The sequence below is a fragment of the Pollachius pollachius genome, assembly GCF_949987615.1.
Source record: "Pollachius pollachius genome assembly, chromosome: 17".
NCBI lineage: Eukaryota > Metazoa > Chordata > Actinopteri > Gadiformes > Gadidae > Pollachius > Pollachius pollachius.
This window is the reverse complement of record NC_136950.1, coordinates 18,071,315-18,086,314: the sequence shown is the minus strand read 5'-3', so window position 1 is coordinate 18,086,314 and position 15,000 is coordinate 18,071,315. Positions and strand designations below refer to the sequence as shown.

At 48.7% G+C, this 15,000-nt stretch overlaps 1 protein-coding gene across 2 annotated transcripts in view; it reads left to right on the top strand.

Annotated features, from left to right (window-relative positions):
• LOC307088751 (receptor-type tyrosine-protein phosphatase mu-like) overlaps positions 1-15,000 on the top strand; it is a 115,163-nt gene that overhangs the window by 45,020 nt on the left and 55,143 nt on the right. For both annotated transcript variants that reach the window (XM_079754732.1, XM_079754731.1), the window contains exons 7-10: positions 212-386; positions 1,929-2,041; positions 2,661-2,841; positions 14,811-14,964. In XM_079754732.1, coding sequence (XP_079610858.1) covers positions 212-386; positions 1,929-2,041; positions 2,661-2,841; positions 14,811-14,964 — 623 coding nt within the window. The remainder of the gene's footprint in view (positions 1-211; positions 387-1,928; positions 2,042-2,660; positions 2,842-14,810; positions 14,965-15,000) is intronic.

Below are 15,000 nucleotides of genomic sequence, written 5' to 3'. Positions count from 1 at the left end.
ACACACTTATACACTCTGTATATAACCCATACAGGGAACACATACACACACACACTCTATATACCAGCCCTGTAGGTAACACACACACACACACACACTTACACACACACTATAAACCCCCTACAGGTGATGTATACACACTTACACAGACCACTCAGTGTATAAATATATCCTAGTATAACTCTGGTTAACGTGCGGGTGTGGTCCTTAGGGAATGGGCGGCCGCCAGGCGGCGGTCCGAGATACGCGGCCGCTCAGCGCACGGCGCTACGCCGCGACCTTTGACCTCGAGAACACCACCAAGGGAGACAGCGGGCGCTACCGATGCATTAGCCAATCAGAGAAGGGCCTGGGGGTGTCTTCCTATGCCGACCTTACCGTCAAACGTGAGTCCGCCATGGCGGAGGCTGCCGTCTGTCTGTCCGTCTGACACGCATATTCATGAAGCTGGATATGTGGACCGGGTCCACAAAGTGATTGTGTCATGCGGCCTACCATGTGACTCAGCTTTGATTGGACACTCAGTCACTGTATATGTTTGTGTGTGTGTGTGTGTGTTTCAGTGTATGTGTAGCAGGTATATATCGCAGCTATACCATGCACATTTATTGGCTATACCTAGTGAATATATTATATGCTCCTAGTAGATGAATTACTTATATCTAGTAAATATATATAAGCTATACCTACTAAATCCATATCCATAGCTAATGAATATATAATATACACCTAGTAGGCCTAAATATATTAGCTCTAAGTAATACATATATTATCTATAGCTAGTGAATACAGTATATTATCTATAGCTAGTAAATTAATTATCGAAAGCTAGTGATTATGTTATCTATTCCTAGTAAATATATTATCTATAGCTAGTGGATATGTTAGCTATTCCTAGTAAATATATTATCTATAGCTAGTGTATATGTTAGCTATTCCTCATAAATATATTATCTTTAGTTAGTGAATATATTATCTATTCCTATTGAATATATTATCTATAGCTAGTGAATATATTATCTATACCCAGTGAAAATGTTAGCTATTCCTCGTAAATATTCTAGCTGTAGGCTGCGACGACACATTCGAGGAACCACCTTTATTTTGGAAGCAAACAAGCATTTTAATGTTGGTTATTATGTTAGTAGCAATGGTTTATTGTTCGTTGCTTAGCATTTCATATTGAATTGATTCACCATTATTTGGAGACATTGTTGTGTTCGAAACTGCAGCAGCGTTTTTCATGAGAGACTTGGCAAAACAACGTTTGATCAGTCAAGGTTACCGTATATTTACGTTGATTTAGGATTTTACAGAACGACAGCACTCTTGAGTCCTCTCAATATGGCAGATCGCCAATAAAAAATCCCCTGATGCACTCTGATGTACGAGCCCTAATCCATGCAAACATATTCGCTATAGTGTGTGTGTTTGTTTGTGCGAGACAGACATATCAACACAGAGTTGATCACACATACACACACAAATACACTGTGTTGATCGGTCTGTCGGTCTCGCTCAAACACACACGTACACACACACACACACACACACACACACACACACACACACACACAGATCAACAGGGCGATGAAGACAAGATGGCTGCCCGGTTAAAGTGGGTCGGGGGAAGTGGAGCACCCCACAGGGGATTCTGGGTAATGGAATCCAGGTCTGATGTGATTCGCTGAAGGTCAAGAATATTAATTAACTCGTTAACTCCTTCCCCCCTCGTTAAGAGGCATCTCCGAAACCCTGTGGTGGTGGGGCAGGGGGGAGGGGGAGAGAGGAGGCTGGAAGAGAGGAGGAGGGGAGGAGGAGTCTGTTGTTTATTTTTTGTCCTCCAAACTATTCTAAGTGTTAATCAACAGCGGCCACACCTGGTCTGATGCGTTGTGTGTGTGTGTGTGTTTGTGTGTGTGTGTTAGAGCCCCCGGTGCCCATAGCCCCCCCCCAGCTGACGGCAGTGGGGGCTACCTACCTCTGGATCCAGCTCAACGCCAACTCCATCAACGGAGACGGACCAATCGTAGAGCGAGAGGCATGTCCCACTGCTTACCTGACTCACTTCACATCTGTCATATCTCACTACTTACCTGTCCTTTGTTACGACATACCTCTACATACCTACATAGTCTCACTACAAACCTGTCGCACATACTGCAGTTGTAATAGCAGTATAATTTTAGTTCTAATGTGAATATTATTGTTGTCCCCTACTACTACAGCAGTAGTATTATAGTTCTAACAGTAGTACCATGGTCGTTCTAACAGTAGTATTAGTGTAGTTCTAGCAGTCGTATTATTGTAGTACTAACAGTAGTACCATTATAGTTCTAACGGTAGTATTATTGTAGTTCTAACAGTAGTATTATTGTAGTACTAACAGTAGTACCATTATAGTTCTAACAGTAGTATTATTGTAGTTCTAGCAGAAGTTTTAGTGTAGTTCTTACTGTAGTATTATTGTAGTTCTAACAGTAGTATTAGTGTAGTTCTTATTGTAGTATTGCTGTAGTTCTAACAGTAGTATTATTGTAGTTCGAACAGTAGTATTAGTTTAGTTCTTACTGTAGTATTGTTGTAGTTCTAACAGTAGTATTAGTATAGTTCTAACAGTAGTATTAGTGTAGTTCTTACTGTAGTATTGTGGCGTCCAGGTGGAGTACCGCACTATGTCCGGGATGCTGATTGACACCACCCCGGTGGATAAGAGCACCCATAAGATCGGCCATCTTGACCCAGACACTGAGTACGAGATCAGCGTGCTGCTGACCCGGCCCCTGGAGGGAGGCACGGGAAGCCCCGGGCCGGCACTCAGGGCCAGGACCAAGTGTGCTGGTGAGTACCATGACAACACGGCTGAACGTCACGTGATCAACTCTCAGGCGCTGTTATGGTTTGTAGTTCCTGTATGTGGTGGAGATTAGAGACTAGCATGTAATTCCTAGTATAGGCTGTATGTGGTTTATTGAAGAGGCTAGCGTGTAGTTCCTCTAACGGCCTATAGGGGGTTAATGGTAGAGACTAGCGTGTAGTTCCTCTAACGGCCTCTAGGTGGTTCACTGTAGAGGCTAGCATGTAGTTCCTCTAACGGCCTCTAGGGGGTTCACTAGAGACTAGCATGTAGTTCTTCTAACGGCCTCTAGGGGGTTAATGGTATAGACTAGCATGTAGTTCCTCTAACGGCCTCTAGGTGGTTCACGGTAGCATGTTGTTCCTCTAACGGCTTTAAGGTGAAATATGATTTGATTCTCCGAATACAAAGGAGTTCAGTTACGTTGTCAGCTACGTTTGTTCACTCACGTTGTCAGTGACGAGTTCCTCTGGAAACGGTTTGCAAGGTTCAGGCTTCAAAACACATTGTTACTATCAGCTAAGAAAAAGCTCCAGTGTTAGCAGCAGAGCTCAAGGGTTAGGCGGCTGTTCAGAGCTGGGCAATCTGTTTTTTTTTCAGGCAGTGTTGTGTACTCTTGTGTTGTGTATTTTCGTGTTGTGCAGCGGCTCCGTTGTCATTGATCTGCATCTCCTGTGGCTAGCCGCTAACGGCGGCGCGACACGCTGGTCCCGTCAGGTGGTTAATGGTAATAGGAAAGCCATTAGCACGGCATGCTAAAGTGTGCTACAGTAGCGCTATATGCTCATTAGGTGGTTAATGGTAATTGTGGAATCATTAGCATAGCAAACTAGGCTAGCACAGGTTATGCTAGCCGCGTGCCCATTAGGTTCCTGATGGAGAGTGGAAACACATTAGCGTAGCGCATTAGTGTAGCACTCTCTCTTGTTTACTCCGTCTGAGTTAACGGAGGGCAAACCAGATACACCTGCGCTTGCAACAAACACACAAACAAACACAGAGACGCACACACAGACACACAGACACATACCTGAGTCTGCAAGAAACACACACACCTGAGTCTGCAACAAACACACACCCGGGGAGAGAGAGGGGGGAGAGATAGATGAGGGAGAGTAAAAAGAGAGACGAGTGTTTCTCTAATGGAGTGTAGCGACACTATCCATGTTGGCCCAGAGGACCCAACAACCACACGGCTTTAACAGGCTAATTACCCAGGTGTACCTCCCCCCTTCTCTCCCTTTCTCCCCCATCTCTCTCTCTCTCTCTCTCTCTCTTTCTGTCTCTGTCTCTCTCCCTCCGTTCCCTCTCTTTCAATCTCTCTGTCTCTATCCCTCTTTCTGTCTCTCTCTGGCCCCCTTCTCTCCCTCTCTAGTTTTTTGTCTCTATCTCTTACTCTCTGTCTCTGCCTATATCTTCCCCTCTCTATCTTTCTGTCTTTCATTCTCTCTCTCGCTCCTCCCCATCCCTCTCTCCCTCTCTCTCTTTCTCTCTTTCTCTCTCTCCCTCAAGCTTTGTCATTATCTCTCTGTATCTCTGTTGCTTTCTCTCTGCGTCTCTCTCTCTCTCTCCTCTATCTTTCTCTCGCTCTCTCCCTAAAGCTTTGTCGTTATCTCTCTCTCTCTCTCTCTCCCCCCCCCCTCTCTCTCTTTGAACCTCTACTTCTTTATGTTCTGCTTGCATATTCTTGCAGGTTTTGTGTTTCCACGCAGATCCGTTTGACTACGGCTGATGGTGGTTGATTGCATGCCACCGCATAATTATGCATCATCCAGCGCGGCCGTATGCACTGAGCTGTCCGTCAAGACTTTGTTCCACAAAGTATTTACCAGAAGAACCGTGTTCATGACTGAAGCTGAGGATTAGAAGGATTAATGTTCTACAGCTCAGAAGTGGATCTCTGATCTGGAGGGGAGAGAGAAAGGGAGAGAGTGAGAGAGGGAGAGAGAGAGAGACCGAGAAATGGAGAGGGAGTGGGAAAGAGGGAGAGGGAAAGAGGGAGAGAGAGAGAGGGGGAGAGAGGGAAAGAGAGAGAGAGGGAGAGAGAGAGAGAGGGAGAGCGAGAGAGAGAGGTAGAGAGAGAGAACAAGAGAGTGAGAGAGGAGAGAGAGAGTGGGAGAGAGAGACCAAGAGAGAGTGAGAGAGGAGAGAAAAAAACTAGAGAGAGAGAGAGAGGAAAGAGAGAGACCAAGAGAGAGTGAGAGAGGAGAGAAAAAAACTAGAGAGAGAGAGAGAGAGAGAGGGGGGAGAGAGAGAGAGAGAGACCAAGAGAGAGTGAGAGAGGAGAGAAAAAAACTAGAGAGAGAGAGAGAGAGAGAGGGAAAGAGAGAGAGAGAGAGGGGGGAGAGAGAGAGAGAGGGAGACCAAGAGCGAGTGAGAGAGGAGAGACAAAAAACTAGAGAGAGAGAGAGAGAGAGAGAGAGAGAGAGGAACGGGCGATGGGGGAGCGAGAGCGAGAGTAGACATAAAGACCCATTTTAATAAAAGGACATAGCAATCCAAAACACGAGGAACATACACAGGGTTCCTGCCCCGATACATCTATCTATCTATACCGTAATCCTAATTCATAGCTGGTTGCGTTATGTCAACACACCCTCACACCCGATTCTTACTGCCGTCTCACCGCACGACGCAAACAGCAACGGCACGGCCAAACGGCGTGCGTCTCCAACGCCGTGGTCGCGTGTGGACCGTCCACGCGTCCCGTCCTCCGCCCCCCCACAAACCCGGCCTCCCACGGCCCCTCCGGAGAGACGGTGTCTCCAGCAGATATGAGGGTCCTCCACGCTGAGGCCCATCTCACCAGACCCTCGGAGACCTGAGACACAAGAGCTCTCCTGGTGGAGGGGGAGAGACGTAAGGCGAGATGGTGTGAATGTGCTTCAGACGACAAGAGTAGACCTGTGCGAGTGTGTGTATGTGTGTGTGTGTGTGTGTGGGGGGGGGGGGGTGGCAGTGCTTTTGAGTGAGCGTGTTTGTGTACGTGTGTGTGTGTGGGTGGGGGGGGGGGGTGTTTGTGCTTTTGTGTGAGTGTGTGTGTGTGTGACACAATGGTGTGAAGGCCTAGTAGGGTGTTAAACACTATTCTACACGGACGTGCCGAGACATGAATCCTCTTGCATACATTCTCCAACTCACCCACTTACCCATTACCTCCTACCCCCTACCTCCTACCCCCTACTCCCTACCCCCTACCATCCACTCTCTGAGTGTCTGTCTGTGTATCTGTCAGCTGGGCTGTGTGCCTTGTCTGTCTGTCTTTCTGTCAGTCTTTGTGTATGTGCGTCAGTCTGTCTGTGTGTCTGTCTCTGTCTGTCTTTCTGTCAGTCTTTGTGTATGTGCGTCAGTCTGTCTGTGTGTCTGTCTCTGTCCGTCTTTCTGTCAGTCTTTGTGTATGTGCGTCAGTCTGTCTGTGTGTCTGTCTCTGTCTGTCTTTCTGTCAGTCTTTGTGTATCTGCGTCAGTCTGTCTGTGTGTCTGTCTCTGTCCGTCTTTCTCTCTGTCTTTGTGTATGTGCATCAATCCGTCTATCTGTCTGTCCATCTGTCTGTCTGTCTGTCTGTCTGTCTGCCCCCCCACAAGGTACCATGGCTGATGTAATACATGCTCTAATAACTCTCATCTAGTTTTATTTATTCATTTGCAATCAATTATGAACACGTGTGTGTGTTTACGGTTGTGTGTGTGTGTGTTTATGTGCGTGTTTATGTGTGTATGTGTGTGTAATTGTGTGTGTTAATAATAAATGGCTCTGTCTATCATACAAGCTTAAGGACTTTAAGCCCAGTGTGTGGTCGAACCGCATGGAGGCACTCACAAACACACACACACACACACACACACACACACACACACACACACACAGACACACACACACACACACACACACACACACACACACACACACAGTCTGTGGGTTTGTGTGAGTGTGTGTGCGTGTGTGACAGTGACATCCATTAAAGTGTGTCACGCGTATGTGAGTGTTTGTGTTTTGGTGACATGGTCCTGTGGGTTTGAGGAAATATCACATATTAATATTTAACTCTTTAAATGTGTCTCTTTCTTCTGCAACGTTCTCTCCATCTTCTCCGACTCTTCTCACCTCAGATTATTACGCCCTATTCCCCCTCTCCCTCTTTAACCTCCTCTCTCCTTTTTCCTTCTATCTCCCTCTCTCTTGCTCCCCTCTCTCTCTCTCGTTCGCTCTCTCTCTCTCTCTCGCACTCTCTCCCTCTCAGACCTTCTCTCTCCTTTTCCTTCTAGCTCCTTCTCTCCTCTCTCTGTCTCTCTCTCCTTCACTCTCTCTTTCTTTCTCTCTCTGGTCTTCCCACTCTTTCTCTTTCTCTCTCTGCTCCTTTCTCCCTCTCTCATTCTCTCTCTCTCCCCCCTCTCTCTCTCCTTCCCCCTCTCTTTCATTCTCTCTCCCCCTCCCTCTCCCTCCCCCTCTTTTTCTCTCTCTCCATCTCTCTGTCTCTCCCCCCTCTCCCTCTCACCCCATTCTTTCCCCCTAATTCTATCCCCCCCTCTCTCCTCTCTCTCTCCCCTCTTCTCCCTCTCCCCCTCTCTTTCTCTCTCTCTGCTCCTACCTCCCCCTCTCTCCCCTCCCCCCCTCTCGCTCCCCTCCTCCCTCTCTCTCTTCAACGGTCCCCTCTCTCCCCCTCTCCCTCCCCCCCCCCCCCTCTCTCCCCCTCTCCCTCCCCCTCTGCTGAGGTTGGGGCTGAGAGTAGACTCTGTGTGTCTGCAGCCCTCTAGTTCTCGTCTGAGGGTTAGGTGAGCTCCTCTAGGAGAGAGACGTTATTTCTGGATTAAAAGTTAGCGATGGTGGGGGGAAGCTCTGCTCCACAACTTCTGTAACTTGGTAATACACTCAAATAAAACGACCGGGAACACAGATGTGACATGTCAGGGTTCAGGGTTGTTTCCTAGACTCTAATACTCATGTCTGATAATCCCGCCTTCCTGCCCGGGCCTCCAGACATATTCCTCTGTGTCTGTAAGGAGGAGGCACTGTTCCCCTACCAGAGGAAATGTAATTGTGTCTCCTGTTAGTCTGAGAGATGCCTTCTGTTGGCTGTTTTCCATTTGATCTTAAATCCCTCTTCCCCTTTCCATTCCCTGATCCTGCTCTCCCCCTCTCTCCCCCTCGGTCTCCCCCCTCTCGCTGCTATTCATCACTATCTCTCTCCTCTTTCCCTCTCTCTATCTCCCTCTCTCCCCGCTATTCATCATTATCTCTCTCCTACCTCCCCCCTCTCTCTCTCCCTCTCGCTGTCTCCCCCCTCTCCTTGCTATTCATCACTATCTCTCTCCTCTCTCCCCCTCTCTCTCTCTGTCTCCCCCTCTCGCTGCTATTCATCAGTCTCTCTCTCCCTCCCCCTCTCTCTCCATCTCCTCTCCTTCCACTTTTATACTCTATCTTTCTCACATTAAATCTTATGATCTTCACAAAATGAAAAAGTAACCCTCTGTCTTAGAAGTCACCTTCACCATTACTCTGTCTCCCCCTCTCTCTCTACTGTCTCCCCCTATCTCTCCCCCGTCTCGATACTCTGTCGCCCCCTCGCTCTCTACCCTCCCCCTCTCTCTCTGTCTCTCTGTCACCTCTCTCTCAGCTCTCTCTCTTATCTGCCTCCCCCTTTCTCTCCCCCTCTCTCTACTCTGTCTCCCCCTTCTCTGCTCTCCTCCCTTTCTATCGACCCTTGAACCTCTGTTTCCCCTCTCTCTCTTCTCTATAACCCCTCTCTCCCTCTCTCCTCCACCTCTCTTCTTCACTCCTTTCCTCTGTCCCCCTCTGTCCATGTCTCATTTCCTCGCTCCCTCCCCCCTTCTCTCTAACTCTCTGTTTTCCTCTCTTCTCTTCCCTACCCCCCCCCCCCCCCTCTCTCTTTATTCTCCTTTTCTCTCTGCAGTGCGGACAGTGTTGTTTGTTGTTGTTTATCGTTGTGTGTGTGTGTGTGTTCTCTTATCTGGTCCCAGCAGACTGCTGGAGGTCCATCCATCACCTTAAGCCCCCCCCACCCCCCCCACCTCACACACACACACACACACACACTGCTAACATCATGCTAACCTCTCAAAGCATTAGGCTAGCAGGTTCATCCAAACCACCCCAATAACATTAGCATGCTGACAGCTTAGCGACATATGGCTAACAGCACCATGCTAACAGCATAGCAACATAAGGCTAACGGGACTATGGTAATGCATACCAACATGCTGTGGTACTGTGCTGTTAGCCTTATGTTGCTATAAGTTAGCATGGTGCTGTGAGCCTTATGTTGCTATGCTATTTTATTAATTAGTGTACTGTCATCACGCATCAACATGAATGTAAACCAAACCAGTTGATTCTTGACATTAGGCATGAGAACACATCACTATGACGAAATGATGAAGATGATGGTGTTAATTAGGATGGGGGTGTAGATGAAGATGGTGATGATGAGGATGATGGGGGTGGGGATGGTGGCTGTACCCCGGCGTCACCCCAGGGTTGCGTCTCCCTCTCCATACGTCTCATTAACTCTCTCCGGCCGCTTTCACACTGCCACCCTGAAGTTATCTGGACATTAGCCTGAGGAGCGATGTGTGTGAACGCAGCCGTCTGAATCAGTCGGACATTAGACTGATTTGGCCCCACCAGCGCCCTGTACGAAGCCTGTAATGCCTGGTGGAGCCCGTATGTGGGTAGAGCAGTTTTTAGTTTCCGGGTAATTCAGAGCTCCGAGGTCCGGTGATCATACTCCCCTCCAGTAGAGGGCGGTCGTCGTAAAGGAGTTGAAACAGAAGAATTCACAGCGAGTGTTGAAGAAGTTTCTATCCTGTGCCCGGAGCGACACCCGAAGTATGTCACGTTGTGGATACATCAAACTAATGAAGTATTGATATTATCGTTACTCAAGAGTCACTAGTCCCGTCCACCATCTCGGACAAGCTTTTTTAGGGCATTTAGCAGACGCTTTCATCCAAAGTGACTTGCAACGTGTGTTCATACACACATTTACAGACCAACGGCGGAGTCAACCACACAAGGTGACAGCCAGCTCGTCTGGAGCAGTGAGGGGGAGGTGTCTTGCTCATTGTCACCTCGAAACTCAGCTAGGAGGGGCCAGGGATCGAACTAGAAACCTTCTGGTTACAAGGCAACCCACTCTACCTCCTGAGCTAAGCCGATCCAAACAGCTTGGGCTGCAGGCAGAGCAGCAGCAACTGGAGACTAATAGAAAGAGTAGGCTCCAGCAACTTCCAAACTGTATCCTCTCGCTGGGTTGCTGAGCGCCAGACATAAAGGAACGTGTGTGTGACTGTGTGTGACTACCGTTTGTCACGTCACACTGATCTCGTAACTCTCAGGGAATGAACTGAGAGAGTAATAGTATCACCAGAGACAATTCGCAAGATCATATTACAATTCTATTAAAGTAAATGCTTGATAAACATTTCCAAATATGAGACATAGGATACTTCATCTCGCCATGCAGGTGCAGTTTGTCACTTAGATACAGCCGAGAGATGGACGGCTGGTTCATTCAGGAGGGACTGGGAGGCTGGGGCATCAGGGTACTGGGAGGCTGGGGCATCAGGGTACTGGGAGGCTGGGGCATCAGGGTACTGGGAGGCTGGGGCATCAGGGTACTGGGAGGCTGGGGTATCAGGGTACTGGGAGGCTGGGGTATCAGGGTGCTTGGATAGACGGGTTTAATGGGACGGGAGATGGGGGCATACTGGTTTCCCATTTCTACATCTTTTTTATTTTATTTTCATCTCTTGTTGATGCCGATATTGTTTGGGGAGGATTTGAGATGTCCGGGCCCAATCTTTAATTAGTTCATTGACATCTTGCTATTTGAAAAAAAACCCACTAAAGATATGGCTAGATTTGGAGCATCACAGGAAGCCTGATAATCACAGGCGAAAATCGTGCTGAATTAAATGTCTGTTTGCAGACAATCTACGATCTTGTTGGGTAACTTGTCGCTGGCACTTGTTTTGAATCGGCGACCATTCGGAACACATTGGAAAGTAGTTGAAGCATATTCCCCTCACATGAGCAGGAACTAGGCTACTGGAGCTAGGCTACTGGAGCTAGGCTACTGGAGCTAGGCTACTGGAGCTAGGCTGCTACAACTAGGCTACTACAGTTAGGCTATGGAAGCTAGGTGACTGGTGCTAGGCGACTGGTGCGGCGTGACTGGAGCTTGGCTAGTGGAGGTCTGCAGGTCAATTAAAGCGGCTAACCGACAGCTAACGCTTGCCCAGCAAACTCTCTCCCCCTCTGGACGCACCGTGTTGAACCTTGAATAAAAAATCATCTGGATCTGGTTCAGCAATTCATGGATATTACAGAGAGTCCTTTTAAATAATGGTGGTAGGGTGTAGGCAAGACCTTGGCTCATTAAGAAGGGAACATGAACACTGTAGAACTGGAAGGACAGAAGAACGTCGAAGGAAACCACCATGCTTTCAAATTCAAGTTTCATTGCTTGACATATTCAGATATACGTGAGACAAAACTAAAAAATAACCGAATCGCCGTGTCTGTCGACGCAATCAGGTACTCTGCTGCCTCCTCACTAAGCCCCGCCCACAGACAAATGATATTGCTTCTTACAGAAAAGAGGTCACAAGATATTAGACATCATCTCTATGCTAATCATCTTCCATTTGCTTTGATCTCATTGGCTTATGAAAGAGATGATGCCACTTCCTGTCTCCTTCTGTCTTCCTGCAGGACAATAGAGGCTGTATGTGTGTGTGGGTGTGCGTGTTTTTGTGTGTGGGGGTGTGTTTGTGTGTTTGGGTGTGTGTGCGTGTGTGTTCAAGCGCCAAGGAGGTAAAACTGAGCTTTTAGAAAACGCACTCATGTGTGCACACACACTCATGCACCGCTACTCACACACACACGCACACACACACACACACACACACACACACACACACACACACACACACACACCAATGTGCACAAGCACACACACCTACACACATTCTTTGTGTCTCTGTCTGACCTTTACAGTGAACACGACCCTGACTGATTGGAACAGATTTCTAACATGGCTCTATGACTCTCGCACACACACACACACACACACACACACATACACACACACACACACACACACACACACACACACACACACACACACACACACACACACAGATAGATGAATTGGTGGATAGATGAATAGGTGTATGTGTGTGTGTGTGTGTGTGTGTGTGTGTGTGTGTTTACAGATGTGTATCAAAGTGTGCAGTACCTTGTCGTGTTTAATGGCTTAGCCTCTCCGAGCCGACCAACGCCATACCGTTGGCGCTTTAGTGCTACTCTATGCTGCCAGCTAACCACTGTTAGCACAAGGCTATGCTATGCTATGTTGCTACACCATGCTGCTAGCTAGATTCTGCTACGCTGTGCTGCTTGCTAAGCACTGTTAGTATAAGGCTGCTACGCTATGTTGCTAGCTAAACACTGTTAGTACATGGCTTATATGCTATGGTGCTATGCTATGTTGCTAGCTGAATGCTGCTACACTACGCTGCTAGCTAAGCACTGCTAGTATAAGGCTGCTATGATGTGCTACTATGCTGTGCTTCTAGCTAAACACTGCTAGTACAAGGCTGATATGCTATGTTGCTAGTTAAACACTGCTATTACAAGACTGATATGCTATGCTGGTACGCCATGCTGCTAGCACAAAGCTGCTCCGCTCTGCTGTTGGCTAAACACGGCTAGCACCAGCCCGCCACGCTGTGCTGCTCAACCATCGGCTGCCCAACCATTATCATGTAAATGTAATGTCAGGGACCTACCTAGCGTAGCGTGCTAAGGCGCTAATAGCAGCCGAGTATTATTTAAATGGCAGCGCTGTAATGGAAAGATGCTAAATGTCAACCAAGAAATGATGGGATGGCTGAATGAAGGCCACTTACACCCTCATCTCTCATCCTGCCCCGATCTATCATCCCTCTCTACACCAGGGAGGGGGGGTCTGTGTGTGTGTGTGTGTGTGTGTGTGTGTGTGTGTGTGTGTGTGTGTGTGTGTTTGTGTGTGACATTATATATATGTGCGGGTGTGTGTGTGGGTGTGTGTGTCTTTATATGTGTGTGTGTGTGTGTGTGTGTGTGTGTGTCTTTATACGTGTGCGTGTGTGTGTATGTGTGTGTTTTTATATGTGTGCGTGTGTGTGTGTGTGTGTGCGCGCGTGTGTGTGTGTGTCTTTATATGTGTGCCTGTGTAATAAAATTGATGCGATGCTGTTCACTTTCCCCTGGGGGATTATGGGTAATAGGATCTACCATCCCCTTGAACTCTGACACCATCATCGCCACAGCGATGTCTCTGAAGACACAACTATTATGGGCTGTAGAGGTTAGACATGGGCGCACACACAGGCGCACACACAGGTAGGACCTGGCCTCCACTCGCTTCATGTGTGTGAATGAAGCTCTCTGTTCAGCCCCAGCTCTCTCTCACTCCCCCTCAGTCCCTCTCAATCCCTCTCAATCCCTCTCACTCCCCCTCACTCCCCCTCACTCCCTCTCACTCCCCCTCACTCCCCCTCACTCCCTCTCACTCCCCCTCACTCCCCCTCACTCCCTCTCACTCCCCCTCACTCCCTCTCACTCCCTCTCACTCCCCCTCACTCCCTCTCACTCCCCCTCACTCCCCCTCACTCCCTCTCACTCCCCCTCACTCCCCCTCACTCCCCCTCACTCCCTCTCACTCCCCCTCACTCCCTCTCACTCCCTCTCACTCCCTCTCACTCCCCATCACTCCCCCTCACTCCCTCTCACTCCCCATCACTCCCCCTCACTCCCCCTCACTTCCTCTCACTCCCCCTCACCATTTCTCAATCCCTCTCACTCCCCCTCACTCCCCCTCACTCCCCCTCACTCCCCCTCACTCCCTCTCACTCCCCCTCACTCCCCCTCACTCCCTCTCACTCCCCCTCACTCCCCCTCACTCCCTCTCACTCCCCCTCACTCCCCCTCACTCCCTCTCACTCCCTCTCACTCCCTCTCACTCCCTCTCTCAGACGTGTACGTACAGGTCCTCTCTTTCTTAAGGCTTTTGGTCGTTCCAACGCAGAGTTCTGTGGATGTAAGCGTGTATCTGGGTGTGAACCTTGATGTGTAAGTGCCTCGGGTCTGACATCGGCCCTGGCTCAGATACTGGTTCTGTTATACTGGTTCTGTTATACTGGTTCTGTTATAGTGGTTCTGCCCCTCTGGTCTTGATAACCACAGGTTCTGTCCCATGGTTCTGTTATACTGGTTCTGATACCCGCTGGTTCAGGTACCTGTTGGTTCTGTTATACTGGTTCTGATACCCACTGGTTCAGGTACCTGTTGGTTCTGTCATACTGGTTCTGATACCCACTGGTTCAGGTACCTGCTGGTTCTGTTATACTGGTTCTGATACCCACTGGTTCAGGTATCTGCTGGTTCTGTTATACTGGTTCTGATACCCACTGGTTCAGGTACCTGCTGGTTCTGTTATACTGGTTCTGATACCCACTGGTTCTGATACCAACTGGTTCTGTCTCACTGGTTCTGATACCTGCTGGTTCTGTCCCGCTGGTTCTGTTATACTGGTTCTGATACCCGCTGGTTCAGGTACCTGTTGGTTCTGTTATACTGGTTCTGATACCCACTGGTTCAGGTACCTGCTGGTTCTGTTATACTGGTTCTGATACCCACTGGTTCAGGTATCTGCTGGTTCTGTTATACTGGTTCTGATACCCACTGGTTCAGGTACCTGCTGGTTCTGTTATACTGGTTCTGATACCCACTGGTTCTGATACCAACTGGTTCTGTCCCACTTGTTCTGATACCTGCTGGTTCTGTCCCGCTGGTTCTGTTATACTAGTTCTGTCCCACTGGTTCTGATACCTGCTGGTTCTGTTCCGCTGGTTCTGTGCCACTGATCCAACTCTACTGCTTCTCCCAGACCCCATGCAGGGCCCGCAGCATGTGGAGGTGGTGGAGGTCCAGTCCAAGCAGCTGACGGTGCACTGGGAGCCCTTCGGGTACAACGTGACGCGCTGCTACTCCTACAACCTGACCGTCCATTACCGCTACCGGCCTGTAGGGGGCGCTATCAGGTACACTACCGCTACTTCTACCGGCCTGTAGGGGGC